The 17,565-nt window shown below is 45.5% G+C and overlaps 1 protein-coding gene across 1 annotated transcript; it reads right to left on the bottom strand.

The window, feature by feature from the left end:
* Positions 1-644: 644 nt before the first annotated feature.
* Positions 645-15,689, bottom strand: BRI3 (brain protein I3). The gene is made up of 3 exons (XM_055803527.1): positions 15,250-15,689; positions 13,612-13,726; positions 645-1,027 (listed from the first exon to the last, which is right to left on the bottom strand). The coding sequence occupies exons 1-3, from the start codon at positions 15,413-15,415 to the stop codon at positions 895-897; spliced, it is 414 nt and encodes a 137-aa protein (XP_055659502.1). The 5' UTR covers positions 15,416-15,689; the 3' UTR covers positions 645-894.
* Between the last annotated feature and the right edge of the window lie 1,876 nt (positions 15,690-17,565).

The following is a 17,565-nucleotide window of genomic DNA, read 5'->3' as shown; positions in this document are numbered from 1 at the left end:
ATGAGCGTATGATGGCAGCAGAGGTAGAGTCCACTCATTCTGCCTCCTCTCACACTGCCCTTTCACATTCAAGGCTGAGGACGCTTCATTTGCTATGAAACTTTGCATAAATATGCATTATTCCATTTTGAAACACCAACTTTTCAGAAACTTATACCTGACCCCATTTTCTAAAGCATATTAGGGGTAAGTCAAGGTGGACTGTATAACCTTTCACTAATTCCATGTCAGAATTAAGTTAGTCTGAAATGCAAAAATCTTTGCTCTGGAAACAGAGGCTGTGGCACTGCCACATATGACCTGCCCCAAGCAGAGTGCCCTGCTGCAGCCCTTGGAGGTCACAGGTGTCCCTATATAAGCGAAACCTTCACTAAATAAAGTAAGGCTCACTTTTTATTATTGTTTGTTACTACTAGTGCCTTCAGAAGGCAGAGGGTCCATTAGCACACCGGTAGCACACACGGCACTTGTAACACTTTCCTCAATAAGCACATCAGATGTTAAACAAGTACAGCCCTAAACCACGTATTTTTTTTCTAATCACAAGGATTCTGGCAAATATTTCTCCTCCTTTGTAGTAACTCTACTTTCAGACTGCATGTTATCATACACATTAGTCACATACTTAATAATCCAGCCACAAGTTGAGGATTGCAAAAGGAAAAGCAGTTTTATTTAGTTTTCAACAGGTGCCACTAAACATGGAAAACAAGTTGGGTTTTCATGTTTTGCAATGCACATGCTCATAAAAGATTAAATTACATGCAAGAGACTAAATTTCTTCACACTTTACAAAACAGGTCTGAAGCAAATAAAATGATTGTACATGACATTTACATTAGAAAGAGTATGCTAACAGTTGTAGCTTCCATAAGCACATCCATGTTCATCCCCTTAGCCAAAAGCTGCCCCACAATTAGGGCATCTTCTCTGCCTCAGTGCAAGACAGAACAGAATCCCAATTGGAAAGAATACAATGGCACACAAAACACCAAGACAGGTGAAGGTGTCCTCCAACACGCCAACCCTGTAAAAACAGAAAACAGACTCAGTCAAGGACATCCAGGTTCACCCCGAAGTTACCACTTTGATCTGGCAGTCACTAAAAAACCCACCATTTTATACAGCAAGATAAAAGTACAAAGATGTTTTGGGTTTGCTTTTTTTTTTTTCCCCTTTAAAAGGCCCTTCTTTTCATAGCTTGCAGCAGAAGGTTTTGAATCGTAACACTTAAAAACAAACAAACAAACAAAAAACCCAGGAAAGTTGGAGGTGATCAGACTGTAGATAAGAAGCCTAAAAGATTTAATTCAAACTAGCTGTTTCGTCCTAGGCAGCAACTATTTCTCCATCACTGCAGTTCACAACTGGTACTTAGATCAAAACAGCCACCACAGCTCTGAGCTGCTCTGTCAACTCCCAACACTGGTTAATGCAGGTACACCAAGCATCACACACTTGCACTTCAGAAAGCTTCAACATGAAAGCCTGCGCCTCTAGAGCCATCTCTGCTCCCTAAAGAATCCGAAAGTCACAGCTTTTCTCCTGGATTCTTGCATCCTAGCTCAACCAACCTTGCGAGGTATAAAAGACCACACATTTAGGACAGAGACTGTAAGCAAGTAGCCAACTTTGTTCCTTGCTAGCCCTTCCTGGGGTCAGGTTTTTGCGTATTGGTAAAGATACATTTTTCTAGAACTAAACCTTAGCGCCACTGAAGTTTACTCTCATAAAAATGGAAGACTGCTTTTAAAATAATTTACTGAGTCTTCTGGAACAATACAGTGCTAAAGATTTAACCATACCAGTGTTGTTACACTGGTCATTGCACACCAAACAACTCCATTTCTCAGCTTTTTAGGTCTTTCACAACAGGCAGCAGCCATACTTGCCTCATATGCTTTGCCTGCCTAGTTTCCACCGTTATCCTGGGGTGAACCCTCTCAGTCCGTTCAACCTCAAGTCTCCCACGGTGTATGTGCACTAGAGCTCTCAGAAAAATTAACCCTTGTTTTCTGAATGTTTTGATCTGATGATTTGGTGCTTTTTCTCAGTTTCTTCCTAAGAGAAAGGTTTGAATGGGCAGAATATTGTGTAACCCTAGTTAAAGGTTTCTGGTGAAACATCCAGCTCACGCTTTCACTAAGCAAGTTAAAATCCCTGCAGACAGTGAGATGCAAACAGGCTTGTTTCAGTTTGTTACTTCAAATTCATACACAACTCGGCAAGGCTTGGTTCCTGCAGTTGCCAGCACATTCTCTCAGATGTGCTGGCATACCTTTCTTCAGAGAGCACAAGTCAATAATTAACATGCAGAGGGCTAAGTGCACCGAGTATTTAGGGCTCTGACCAATTTCGCAGGATAAGGAGGACTTTAAAACTTACAACTGTAGATTTACAGTGAAAGAATACTTTAAATTTCAGCACTTTGTTGTGGAAGGTGCCAATATAAGTAACTGTGCAGAGCACTATGCCAACTACTCACATTCAGACTCCTAAGTCACTAAAACAGCTCAGAGGTGCAGCACTACTGTCTAAGCTGTTTAACAAGTTTATTTCTGGTAGCTAGAAAAGGCCAAAGGCCAAACACACATCGTTATTGAAATAACCTTCAGTGGTGTTCCCAGTTTCCACTTCCAAAAACTGATGTCCCTTTAGAACTGCAGGAGAATCTGCTATTGATGTCATCTGGCTCCAGCTGAGTCCCAGCTGAATGACCACCCTATGTGGAAAAGTGTTTCAGCAGAGTTGTGCGAGCAGAAATTTACCCAAATTTCACTCCCCAACTTTTCTGAACTGCTGTGTCTAAACATCCCCAAAAATGAAGATGGACAGTAAAGCCAGCCTGAGTATTCAGACTTAAGATGTTTGAGCAGCTATACTAAACAGTCAGAATTTGGGGTTTAGCAAAACACTTGAACAAGATGTCTCCTCTTAAGTCCCTGGTACAGCGAAAGTCAACAAAAACAGAGCTAAGTGACCTTGAAATACATGCTACAAGCAAGGTGCCAAGGCCAACAAGTCCTTGTTTCCCTACAAAGCAGTTCACAGACAATCTATTCTGCACATAAATAGAGTGAAGGAAGACGCAGACTCAGAGACCATTTCCTTACTGCAGCTGGCTAAAACATTACAACTTGATTAAACTTAAGAACCATTCCCCTTCCCCGCAGCCATCACAACAACCCAAAGGCTTTTCAAAGTGCTCTTAATACTCTGCTGCTGGTGCAACTTCATGCTCAGCTCAAGCGTTCAACAGCAGTCCCCTCCCTTTGACGAACTTACTTTATTCTGTTTACAAAGTTCTTGTTAATAGAAGTTGACTTTATATTTGGTATAAAGGTATTGTCACGGTACAGTTGATCCCAGGAGTAGTTTTATGATCTCATATCCTCAAATAACATTCCTTTAAGACGACAAGTTAAAAGATGCAGACTAATGTTCAAGTCATCGTACAGACCCTAGTCTCAGCACACAAGTGTCCCGGAGCTCAGACTTTTGTAGCCTATGCTGTTCTTTGTGGCTACTCCTTACGCACTCGGTGTAACATCACCCCCCTGTTCCTTGCAAGTCCGGCACGCGCACTATCAGAGTTCCACCTGTCAGTGCAAGTACTTTATTTTGCCATAACAATGTAAGAATACTCTTGAACACCGACAGCTGTGTGTCCAGAGAGATAAGAACAGTAAGATGAGCTCTGCAGCAGTGTTCTGCTTTTGTGACAAACTCTCCAGGACTTTGGATCCAACCATTTTTCCCAGAGCTGGAACAAATTTTGCAGAGTTAGTTTCAGTGGCGCAGGTACCTCCTTTTTTCTCCCATGGCTCCAAAGGACTTCAGGAAAGCCTCCTCAAACATGGAAAAAGTTTCACCTCTCTCTCCAATACCTTTTAGCTCCTATTCCCATACCTGTATCACCAAATCACAAATCCAGATATCAACGCTGGCCTAAAATAAAACTTTAAAGGTATCCCTGGTGCTGCCCAAATTGATAAAACCACCTTTCTCCAGATGGAGCTGCCATATTCAGTGCACTGATGCAGTCAGCACATGCTCTAAAGCACAATGGTTCTGGTGTGTCACCCACAGATAATATTGTTAGTATTAAAAGTACTAAAAAAGCCTAACACCTACCGAGTACTTTGTACAATAGTTGTGGTATCAGTAATATCTTCCTCTCCAACTGAAGCAAAAGTGATGTTTAAGGAACCAAGCATGAGGTAACAATGGAACTTTATAGATAGATTTCTTTATATCTCCAAAAGGATATGACAGTCCCATCGATGAGACTCCAACAGACAGAGTGCCATACCAGACCACTGGTCCAGCTTACCTATGGGGGTTTTGCATTTGATTCAAATTATTCTTGCTGCAATGAGTTGCCGACTTACAGAATGGATGGACTTCACACACAGAATCCCACTTTCATTTCTGGTATTTCTACTCCAAGTTCCAATACTGACCCATCAACTACAGCCACACTCAGCAGCAGCAAGAGCAAGTTTCTTGGAAACAGCGCTGCCGATTGTGATGCAGTTTCCCAGAGCTCTCTCCTGTAGGTCAGGTTTGGCAACGCCTGCATCTGCCCAGCTGATACTGCGAGTGTTTCTTGTGGGCACAACAAGCAGTTCTGTGCGCTGTCAACTTGCCTTTACACTTCTGCTGACCTGATGACAGCTACGTCCAGTGGGTGTACGAGGATCAGAGAGAAAGGCATCACGTACCCCCCACCTGGCATGCAATGCATTTCTACCTCTACAGCAAAAGTGCTGACAAAAATGACACCATGTGCCAGCAGACAAGAAGAAGCCAGGCCATTTCTGCTGCAAAGCAGAAACTCACCCTTGTCTTGGTGCGTTAGTCACTGACTCACAGTACTTGCCCTGCACCACCTCAGCAAGCAGCACTCAGAGAAACTACAGGTGCTAGATTTGCTCAGCTTGGTTAATATTTCTTTTTAGTCAGTGTCTAGTCTTCTGCTACAAAGAACTTTAGCCCTGGACTCTCATCAGCCCATCGGAGCACTGCCTGCTTCCCCTTCCCTCTCACCACAGAGCATTCCCCAAAGTGAAATACTGATGCAGAAAACAGTCAGAGGGAATAGTACTGCCATGGAAAGAAATACAGAAGGAGTTACTGAAAAAATTATGAACCAAACAGCAGTCACTGCCACTACTAGAAAAGAGGCAAATATCATCCAGGGGCGTATTGTGAAGTAATTTTCCCCCATATACTCTGGATTATGAATACTTCATACAGACCACTGCATACAGCCTGGTCCGCATTTTAAAAAAAACAAACAAACCAACCAGTATGTGAATTAATGAGAGTCAAAAGGAAAGAAAAATAAAGAAAATGTAGCTCCTATCAATTTACCCTTGCTACCCAACTTTCACATCCTAATCCCAAACCAGTCGTTACACCATTAGCCCATACCAGGAAACATCAAATTCTGCTTGCTTGGCCAAGTTCAGAGCGTACTAACACAAGCAGAGATGCTTACATCAAGACTGACTTTTAAAACAGAGTTGAAGAGCCTCATGTTAACCCTTGCTTCCAGAGATTTCCAACTAGTTGTCCTACCTGAGCATATTACTGTGTTTGAGGGGGGTGTTGTGTAACATGGCTTAAGGCTTCAGCATCATTTCTTTGCTGTACAACCTCTTTGCCGAGGGCACATGTGGACATTAGAACTGTAATATCACATTGCAAGCGACCCTCAAAATTAAGACTGCAATTAAAGAAACAAATCAGTAAACAAGGCTGTCGACTTCATTCACTGGGGAAAAGATGTGCTACTAGAAGTGCCATCTCCTGGGAAGCATCTGCTAATAGGTCTGAAATACAAAGCGATTCAAAACTGTTTAGAGCACCAGACTGGTTAGACACAGTGACAGAAAGGACACTAGTGCTCAACCCAAACCGGCAAGCCTAGATGCAGAAGCTGAATATGGCAATTTGTACTTGTGGAAACGCATGAAATGCTGAGCACCCTCAGACCAAATAAAAATCAGCAGAAGCAGCTCAGGAGGTGAGGCCTCTCCATTTTCTGCCTCCACAGGTTAACCCAGTAACATACTGTATGTACCGAGAGGCTGGCTCAGACACAATCTACATGTTTCTGAGTAACAGAAGATTTAGGTAGTTTTCAGTACTACAGATCCATCCAAGAGAGGCAGTCCCTTTTCCAGGCATTTCAGTGACACCAAAAATAACATTACTTTGGGAAATGCATACCAAGTGCGGCACACATCACGTTAAGGCTATTGTATTTCCTGCCTTGGTTAGCTATTACACCAATGGCATCTTTTCCAGTCACACACATTGAGCATTCCTCTCCTGCAGGCATTCAACTCATGCTTTGTTAATGTTTTTAAATCTTCTCCTTCTCTCCTATGAATTCCATACTCAGTTCCTGCCCTGAAGTATACCTTTGTGACAAGTAAGCCAGTGTGTTTAGTTAAGAGTATAAGCAGCCTAATTTTGATCTGACCTTAAAGAATAAACACACTAATTAAACAGTAGAGAGGGATCAATCAGGGTACTTCTGGTCATCCCCGAGCAGCTGCAAACCCAAGCATAGATGACTGCTGTCAGAGCCATTACAATCAACCCTCCTAATCAGCTTGCAAGGCCCAAGTCTATTGGTCAGTAGATGTCCCTGACACTTTAAACAGAATTTATTTTAAACTCCTTTCCCCCTCAACAGAGTTATTCACGAAGTGTTCTGTGGTAATGCAGAATGCCAATTAAAAAAAATAATGGCCACCTGTATGCAACACCGGACCTACGGAAAAGGACCAGTGCGGAACAAGGCAAGCCACAGGGAGCAGTGCTGGGGCAGCAGCAGAGGAAGACCAGGGGCAGTGCAGCCAGCAGCAGGCCAAGTCACCGACAAGTGACACCCATTTGGGAAGCCTATCAGAGCCATATCTGCCTGACCTCCACCACAACATACCTGTTACTTCAGGGCCAGCTCCCGTCACATCTATAGCCCTGCAATTACTATGACAGCATTAACTACACAAACACTTTCTGGCTTCTGTTGATTTGTGTCACCACCTAATTTTAGATGAACACTTATCCAATCACTGCTTAGCCAGTTACTAAATTTAAAAGGAGGAAAAAAACATTTATAAGGCAGACTATGAATATTTTAGTTTTTGCTTGTGTATCTTACCTGAGCTGCAGAGTAATTAGAGACTCCATATTCAAACTGTAGATTCACTAATGTAACCAAACAAATTTTGTTCTACAGCATAAACCACATAAAAGCTGATTATAACTGCACCACTCCCAATCTAAAAATAAAGTGCAAAGTTTTATTTATACTGCAAGCAGCGTCTTGGATTTAAGCTATAACTGCAGCTGCCAGCTCCATAAAGTAAGGTCAATTATTCCCACCAACAAGTATTTAAAACCAAATTACTTTTCAGATAACCTCCTTCTTCAAAATAAGTCTTAAAAACATCAATATCTTAAGTCATATGCTTAGGATCAGAGGGCCAATAGCAAGATCTGCACACACAGCACCAGTACAATTTAACACATGCGTTTTTAGACTTAACACTACATCACAGTATTTAAATGTGTGCTGGTCAGCATTTTTCATCCCTTACAAATAAAAGTCAAAGGGTTATCCCAGGTAATCGGAGACAGTTTAGTTGTATGACAAGCCCTGCAACACCTGAAAAGAATCTGCACTTAAGGCAGCTGCTGTCTTCTACACAGATACTCCCTCACTGATCAAGCAAGTGGATCTTTCAAACCAGTATCCCATCTCTCCTGCCACTGGGGTTGGTTGGGTCTCTGTTTCAGTGGAAACATCAGACCAGCAGCAAGCGTGGACTTCAGAGGCTGCACGCTAAATCTAAATTCTGAACACTAAAACAAACATGGACAGCTTTTCTTTGTGTCTGTCCTAGCTAATGCAACTGCTAGGTTAAGCATGTTTAAATTTTACCTGCAAGCAGCAGAAGAAAAGGAATTGACAATTACGTATGCAACTACTGAGTACGCATGGGATGTTTACAGTTTTAATTTCCACAAAGAGAGGTGCCAGCTCCTCTAGCCTCAGCCTGAAGGCATATTGAACAGCTGCTGATCCACAGTATTCACGGAAAGGAGCCCGGATCTATACATCACCGTGGGCTTCCCCTCCTCAACACAAGCTGTGCATATATGTAAATGGAATTATCCTTAAAAGTCACCTCCCAGTAAGAGACACCATAGTATCTGCAGATTTATCTGAACTTCCTTATGCTTTAGGCCCCACTTCCTATACAGAGGGCTGGCTGCAGAGCCAGAGAAATGCTGGCAGTGGGAACAGCCTGTATCTAGCTGTTGTCTTTCTTGAAATGCCTACAAATCACCAGCCTTCTCTAATGCAGTAGCACCATGACTTGAATTCCAGTTCTGAGAACACACTAATTAAGAGACAAGCTTCATGGCTTCACACCAACAGCCTAGCCTCACAAAGGAGGCTAAGCATGCCAGTTAAAATTCTCTGTAGATGGCAGAAATCTATCCATGACAAACTAGACTGAGATCTGGTGTGTTTTTTCCTCACTTATCTGCATACACAGCCAAACACCCAGAATAACTCAATGCTACAAATAAATCCTAATTATCAAAATACAGACACCAAGATAAATGGTGACATCAATAAAAAAAAAAAAAATGCTATCAACTCAGTCCCTATGACAGACCGGGCATTAGGGACCAGATTATAATTTTTACACAGTCCCACCAGGGAATACTTCCTGCTGTATCTTATTCATGGCGTAAACTCGGCGTAAACTCGCCTGTAGTAGAAAAATCTGTTTTTATTGTTGTCCACAAATCAGTTCAGACCAGTAGAACAAAAATCCTCAGAAGCAACAAGAGCTATGCTGTTCTCACTTGGGACCCTGTTAACAGGCTTACCACCTCCTCTCTGCTGGGCTTAGGTAACAGACTTCCTGCTAAGCAGCTGCATGTCTCTGCTGTTAGGCAGGAGGAAAAAAAATAAATAAAGACGTTACAGGTATCCTAGTCGGTAATTCCAAATGGCAGACTCGGCATCTGCTCAAGTCTGCTATATCAAGGCTTTCTTCTTTGCAGTCACGTGCCTAAGTCGTTGCTGAATTTCATGCCCTAACTGCTCCAGCCACCAAATTACAGCGCAGCAGGGATGAACGCCCCAGCCTGCCTGAATAGCACACGCTTACAAAAAGCTGCGTGCTGTAGTATAAGGGAGCTACACCAATTCCCAACACAGGGGGAATTTTATGACAAAAAGCAGTGTCAGGAGCTGCTGCAGTATTATAGCTATTCCTCTTTACAGCACTCTTGAAAAGGTACTTCAAAGTTGGCTTCACTCACAAAATTCAAAAGGATCGCTAGCATGTCAGCCTGCTGTTAGAAACTGAAAATCTGCAGGCTTTCCTCAGTGTATCAGATATGCTCTCCAAATAGCTAGGTGGTGTGTTGTTTTTTTTTAATTCCTTGCATATTTAACCAGTACATATTATGAAATTATATTATGAGTATTTACATAAAGTTTAAATATAGTTGTTATAAATAACTATAGAAAAACTGATATCCTGAAGGACTTTTATCAAACCACACGCAGCACTTGGGATTGAAATAACTGAAAACCAGAAGACTGACATTTTGAAGAACTTGATCACCTAAATGCAATTTTCGCAGAGTCCATTCTTTCAGAAGACAGACACTTAATTGAAGAAAAAAAAAATTTCAACCAAAACCTGTGAACTCACTACTTTGTCAAGCTAAGTAAAAAAAAAAAAACCAACCCAAAAAAAACCCCACAACACACACACACCCCCCACCCCAAACCCCCACCAGCCAGAGAAAAAAAAAAAAACAACCACCAAACCAAACAAATACAACAACAAAAAAACCCAAACACCTGTGGCATGGAGAAGGCTGTAAGAGATGTGAAAATAATACAGCTTTAATCAAACTTGTATCATCTTCCAGTCCTAGAAGAAGCTTCAGTATTGTAATTTGGGACCCACTATAAAACTTCTCAAGCAGATATTTTGTAATTGTCAGAAGATAAAGCCACCACAAAGCAGCAGCGTTACGTCCTTTCTCTCACCCTTTCTTCCAAGGAACTGACTATTTGTCGAACAGGACAATAAAAACCCAGCAGGGCCCATCACAGGCTCTGTCCCAGATTTTGAAAGAACCAGCTTTTGCAAACATCAGAACAACAGAGTGTTTTCACAAGTTTTAAAGGAGTCTTTCTTCTGTTAAGTAATAGGAAAGTAAACATTCCTTCGCAGATTTTTTCTACCCAACAACACAAGATTGAGAAAAAGAAAATGAAAGTGACCACAAGAAAAGCAGCCAGGCTGCATTATCCAAGCTAAGACTACGTGACAGGATCTCTAAAGTTCGTGGCTGTAATGAGTCAATCTGTACTTGGGAGCATAAAATAGTTGAAAAGCAGGACTTGGCCAATCCTTAGATGTCAACTACAAGCAGTAAAGCTGACAAGATTTTGCAACTCAGTTTAATTCTCTGTACATCAGGGTTGGGAGAAGAACTCACACCGAGACAACAAGACTACAACCACCCCAGATATTTTAATAATGCAAGGAAGGATGGAATGCACATTAATACTGAAGTCTGTAATTAGAAGGCAACACTGGCCAATGATGAATAAGGAATGATCTGACTAATGCACAACTCTAAGCAAGAGGTACAGCCTGCAAGACAGGAGAGTCATCCCTCAGGTGCAGCAACACTTCAGAGATAGAAGAAAAAAGATGCAATTACATAGTGACCATGGGCATGCTACCTGCTTGTAGAGAGGCTACCTCTGAAGATACTTCGTACTTTTTCTGGCTTCATACCATAAATCAAGCTTAAAGATCAACTGTAACCAGTTAGGCTAGCTTATTAATCCCAAGATCATTTGGGACTGCAGTAAAACAGACTCCTCCCCCAATAACGGACCAATACTGGGTATTTCTGCTCAACACCATATATTTTAAGTTGGAAATGGGTTTGATTTCAATAAGCAACATCCATACATGCCGTAGTGCAAAAGACTAGTTTGTATTTCTGATGGTAGAAATCCTCTCCATGGGCTTTAGCCTACTCCACCAGTTACATGACTCCACAGCCGCAAACAAGGATTTTTCCTCATGAGCTGAAGCAGTGACTTCTCCAGCGATCATGCACAGCATCAAATCAGAAGAGCAACACGGCAACTGACCTGGCAGTTTAGTAAGGAAGTTTCTTATGTGCCACTAATAACTTTTTACGTTTATCAATGCCCTTTCAACAACTTTTCTGTTCAGTGTTGTATTCAGAGTAGCTGCATGTTGCATTCTTCATAAAATAGGTTTCCAGGCCAAGGAAGTAAACTAGAACTATGTTTAAGGTCTAGAGAAGTCTAAGAGGATTGTGACCTCTTCCTCTAAGAGGAGCAGCTAGTGTAACCTTCCAGGCCATGAACCCTGACCCTTCAGGTTCCCCCGAATATTTCTGATGTGTGCTTCCCAACCAGCCTCCCTGTCCTTTCTCTTGATGTACCAGACTATCAGTTCCTTAACTAGTCAAAAGACAAGCAACCTGAGATTCTCCCCTCCTTCCTTGACACTTCACTCTTCCTCTAAAGATAATTAGGGAAAAACATAGTGACACCGCAAAGATGACTATGACACACCATCACTAGATACAGTGACTCATTCTTGGGATTCCCTGATCAAGAGTATTTCAGAAGTGCAGAGAAGAGTCCTACAATTTAAGCAGTGCAGTATTATGCCTCAAGTAATCAACATGTCATAGTTCTCCTCACAACTCTTCCCCCGCCCCCAGCCTAGAACAAAACCCGAGGATGCAAGAGTAAACAAGTTTTTTTGGACTGTATTTTGCTTTAGGAAGGAGTCCATGATGGGCACCTGCAGCAGAGCAAGTCTGATGACTTACAAAACTATGCAAGTGAGGTCACTTAGAAAACACCTTACAAAAGATTGCTCATTTTCCCAAATTTGGCTGAAGTTATACTTGCATATGATTGTTTCAAAGGTGTTTCCTAGAGCATCCTAGGGTAACTTCGGGGGGGGGGGGGGGGGGGGGGCATAATTCCTAAGAATAGCAGCAAAAGTCTGCCAACCTTAAGTTATTGCAAAGACCACTTCCACAGTAAAATATTTTGAGATTTGTTGGGTTTAGGGCCAGAAGGCCTGTATAAAGACACTGCCTGCCTTTTACCAAGCAATAACATCTTTCCTGCCTTCTGGTTGAGCTAAAGCGTAAGCATTTTAATGCAATTACTCAGGTGGCAGGATCTACCACATCCCCTGAACAGGTCAGCGCTTACTTTCTCTTGCTGTCTACAACATACATCTTCTAAATCAATAGGTCTAACAACAAGTTCTTCAGCCTTAACTAGTGGCCTTTCAGCAGGCACCTGGTTTTACATAGCACCACGACATAGTGCTTATTTGACTCCACCTTTGAAGACAGGTACTGACTCCCAAACACCAACTCTTAACAAAACCAAAAGGGGGACAGCCTCTGCCACTGTGACAATCTCCATCACATTCATGGTGCTGAAACCTGCTATTGTGTCAGCTATTCTAGCAAGTCCATTTCCTATGTGTTTTGAAACGGATGAGGGCTTGGACTTGCAGAATATTGCGTGCCTCCTCGCAAGACACCACAAGGGTAACTCCCATACATTTTAACAGAAAGGAGATGATTCTGCATTTGAGTCAGAGCTGGCCAGGCACACCAGCAGCAATCTGGCTGCCCTCACCCATTAGTTAATATCCTAGGATGAGAAGAACTGAGAAGTGAAAGGGAGCACACAGCTGACTTGCAGCACTGATGTGGAAACAGAGTGCCTCCTTCCCTTTTTCTATGGCTGTTGATGTCTGAGGGAGAAGTTGTTCTTTTGTTGCAACTCCAATAGCTGACCACTTCTGGTTTTCACCACTTCATCAGATTAACACTTGGAATCAAATCTATTAAACGCCCTGTTCTTCTGCAGTAAGAGGTCTTTAAAAGAAAGACTTTTTAAAGCTTTAAGATACTGATGTTTTCAACCAATACTGCCAATCACCCTGCCTGGCTTTGCATAGTCGGGATGCTGGGAACATGGGGGGGACACCACAGCAGCGGAAGCCCTTCTGCCTGGACCGCCAGACAACCAGAAATGACTATGGTCAAATATTACAGAAAGTTTCACAATAAAATCATGCTACTCACTGTCACCAGACATAAACACATCAGAAAGGACTTCCTGTCATCCTCTCCCCCAAGAAATGACCCTTTACATCTGTTACTGAAGTGCCCTTTCATTAAAAATACCACTTCCAGATCTTCCTCCATCATAAAGAACAGATTCATGTTTTTATATAAGGTCTATTATATTAATTACAGTGGCTGTCACAAGCCCATTAGGACAAGCTCATACTGCCATAACCTAAAGCACTCCACTGCTAAATTTTAGTGCTTTTTCAATTAATCCACTTCTAATACACACACCAAGAGAAACAATTGAAAACCAAGGAACTATATATGGACACCTGTAATTTAAAAAATAAAACCCAAGACTGAGTTTATTTCACAACTGGAGAGCTATTTTACCTGCAGGCAGGACAGCCACCAACTACTACTACAGAAGTGGTGGTAGCAGGCTGTTGAATAATGGTGTACGTGCTCGAATAGTTTGGCTGTGATGTCGGTGGAGGAACAGCATACCCTAAAATAAGAAAAAACTTCAATCACCACACATAAGGCACAAAGAACAATGGTAATAATTAAAAAGCATGGAAAAAAAAAGAACACACAAAAAATAAATAGAAATGTAGTCTTGATTGAGCACTTTAGGAAGCTCTATCAAAATCAGCATTGGAACACACTACTCAGCACACCTAACAGCAAAGCCACTTCATAAACCCAAGTATCTAGCACAATTTAACCATCTAAAAAGGACACTGAGCTATTAATTAACTTTGAGAATGACCAGCGACCACAACTTTCACTTCTGGATGTTATGTACCAGGTATGCCCCACTCCAGCAGACAAACTAGTTGAAACAAAACTAATCTTCCTCTGGTTTCCAGCTTCACTTTCACATACGAAGTTTATTATCTGGAGAGAGAGGTAGGAGTGGTAGGAAGCAAGTGGAAAGGAAGCAGGCTGCATGGCATAGAAATAAAAAAAACCAAGAACTTTTCAGGAAACCCATGTTGTTGGCTAGCGAATGTATCATTTTAACAGCTGTAGGTAGAAAAGACAAGTCATTAACTACTGCATTAACACTGAAAAATTTTAAAACAAAAAAAAATTAAAGATTTTAAAAGGGATGGTTAGATGCATGCAGTGCGATTGTACGTACAGTCAGGATACATTTCGCCCATTTTCAGCTTCAAGTTATTCATCTGTAAAGCCCAGCAACCTCACTACTTAAAATTAAACTGAAAGTAATGAGTAATACTTCTAATACAGGAAAATAAACTCCAAGTTATTAGTAGGAAATCAATTTACAGCCTCAAAACTCAACCCAATGCTTGATGACTAGAGTCTGGGTTCGCTGCATATTTTTTTGTAACTTTTGAAGCATTCCCTTAACTCTACAGTCTTTCTTGAGGGACTAACTCCTCCTTTGATGGAGGTCAGCATTAACCCAGTTAACAGAAGCACCGCGTCTACTCACCTGCCTAAGTCTCTCCAAGACTACTGAAGCGTACCAGGACAAAACAACATTAACCAGAGAACCGTGAGGCGCATGCAAGGAAAAAGGCAAGCTCGGGGTATGTCCTGCGCCTCCTTGCCACTATTCTGAGGCGGAAAACCCCCGCACCCCAGGAGTGCGTGCAAACTGGGGCAGTATTTGGGGGGGGGGGCGGGGGGGAGTGGGTAGTGAACCACAACCCCGTTACACCTAAGGCGCCGAGGGGAGGAGGGGAAGGGGAGGTGGCGCTTGGGAACACCTGGGCCCCCCGCGCTGGTTTTAGGCGAGAGACCGGCGGCAGCAGCCCCTCAGGCGAGGGGGTAGGGGCTTCTCCGCTCCCCTCGACCCCACAGGCAGCCCCGCCGCGACGCAGGCCCCTCCCCGCGGCCTGCAGCCCCCCCGGGTGCCGCCCGCCCCCTCGCTCCCGGCGGGGGAGCCCCCCCGAGCCGCCCCCCGGCCCGGGGAAGGGGAGCCGGGGGGCGCAAGCCCTCCCCCGCCCGCCGCGCCCGGGGCGGCCGGCCGGCCCTCCCCCGCCGCCTCAGACCCACCTGCGGCGGCCGCGGCGGCCGGGTAGGGGTAGGGCGGGGGCGGCTGGAAGCCGGGCTGCGGGGCGGGGATGGCGCCGTAGTTGCTCTGCCCGTAGTCGTAGCCCGCGCCCGGGGCGGCGGGGCTGTAGGCGGGGGGCCGCTCCTGCAGCAGGGGCTTGCTGTCCATGCTGGGGCGGCGGCGCGGCGCTGCCCGCGGAGCCGAGCGCGGCCGGGAGGGCGAGGAGGAAGCGGCGCCCTCGCCTCCGCGCCCAACTTGGCGGGCGCCGCCCTCCGCCCCGCCCGGGGGCGCCGGAGCTCAGCGGCGGCGCGAGCGCCCCGGCGGCGGCGCCCCGCGCATTCGGGGCCGGGCGCGAGGGGGCCGGCGGAGGCGGGAAGCGGCTGAGCGGCCGCTGAGCGCGCGGGCGGCCCCTCCCCCAGCGCCCCGCACCGCGCGCGCGGCCGGTCACAAGACTGCGCCCCACGTGACGCCGCTCCCCAGCGGCGCGGGGCGGCCCGCCGGGAGGCGCCGGGAACCCTCGGCCTTAAAGGGGCCGCGCCGCCCGCCCCGCTCGGCCGCCGCTTCCCGCTGCTGCCGCCAGCTTGCCGGGCTGTTCGCAACCGGGCCGGCGGCGGGGCTCAGAGACCCTTCTGGGCATCGCCCCGCGGGAAGCCGGCGGCCCGAGCAGGGCGAGCACGGCCCCGCGCAGCCCCGCCCGGGGAGCGCCCGAGCTCGGCAGAGGGGCGCGGGAGCTGCCGGTGCCGCACCTGGGAGGACAACGCCGGGACCCGCTCCAAACCATCCGGGAGCCAAACGACTCCAGCTGAGCGCCGGGAGGGGGGAGGGCTGGGGGGGGTCGGCGTGTGACCGCGTGTGTGAGCGCGTGCGGGTGTGCATAGGTACATACATCCCGCGCGGCTGTTGACGTGTACGCAGAACCCGCGGTCTCAGGAAAAGGCAAAAATCATCAGGAAACGGTGCTGCGCCCCGCAGTGACTTCTGCGAAGTTCCACGTTCCCGCCGGGAAAAGCCGCGCTGTGTGTTAACGGGAGAGCGAGACGTCGGGGGGGGCGGCGCAGACGGGAGTGTCGGGCAGAGGGAAAGCTTCTGAAGAGAGATTGAGGAAAAAGCAGAAGCAAACTCACACGGTTCAAAGAAATGCTGAAGTTAGAAAAACACTAAAGAAAGGCAGGGGAAAGCAAGGGGGATGCTGCTTTCTCCTGCACAGCAAACTAAAGGAACGGGTCCAGCGGCGCTTCCAGGCTCAGCTCCTTTGGGAAATCCAGGATCGCTCAGTGGTCGGGCAGGTCAGGCCCATGGCTGAAAGGGTCTTCATGTCTTTATTGCAGTTAAAAGTCTGGCCTCTTCCCTCCATACCCTCATCGCTTGAGCTGTCCCGTTCACCAATTCTTTTGGGTTTGAAATACGCCCGGGTTTGCCTTTCACCACACGTACCAACACGGCCCCTACCGCCACAGCAAACGCCGAGCGACTCCCGCGATAGCGCCCCGTGCACTAGGGAAGGTTTAGCCCCATTTCACATCATAAATGGGGGGGGGGCAACATGGAAAGAGGAATGCGATTAAACAATTCGCCTTAAAATCAACAAATTTGGAAACAGGGACGCAGATTACACGACCCACATTCCAAGCCAGTGCCAGCACCACATGATGGTGAGAGGATCACTGCCCTCTCGCCTTCTGTCCCCTCCCTCCGGTTGCAGTGCCTGACTCATCTGGAAGGGGCACCGCTCCTGGTTTGCAGCGACATTTAAAGACCGCTCCTGCTCTGAGGAAAGCTTTTATCACGTGAGGGTTTTGAAAGAAAAATCTTAAAAGCACAAATCTTAAAGCAATGCAGTACTTCCTTATTAGGGGAAAGATACTTCCCTAAAACGAATGTCAAGTGACAGGAAAAATCCCCCTTTTAAAGAAGCGAGATTTGGGACAGTGCAGACAGCAGGGAAGCTACCTGTACGAACTGTCTCCCACTGCATTAGGACAACGGCTGCAAAATAGTGAGACAGGACTTAAAGCATCTTGACTATGCTTTGGACAGAGCAAAGTTTTTCATAATAACAACAGATTTAAAGGCTCACAAAGTTAATTTTGGAGCGCTCTAGCCTTACCGAGGTCAGGGATGTGTCCTAGTCACAGGGGTAGACCTCCCCTAACTGCATGTTCCACACAAACCATGGCTTTGCTGTGGTATGCTGCAGGTTGTATTTAGACAGCTACAATTATGGGCAAAACTGAGGGAAATCTCCCAGCCAGCAAGGGCTAGCAACTGTAACTGAGCGAGACCTGGTTCGCTGATGGTAACTCCTTCCTCCCAAGTCA

This window comes from Falco peregrinus, chromosome 5, assembly GCF_023634155.1.
Source record: "Falco peregrinus isolate bFalPer1 chromosome 5, bFalPer1.pri, whole genome shotgun sequence".
Classification (NCBI taxonomy): Eukaryota; Metazoa; Chordata; class Aves; order Falconiformes; family Falconidae; genus Falco; species Falco peregrinus.
This window is presented reverse-complemented; position numbering and strand designations above follow the sequence as displayed.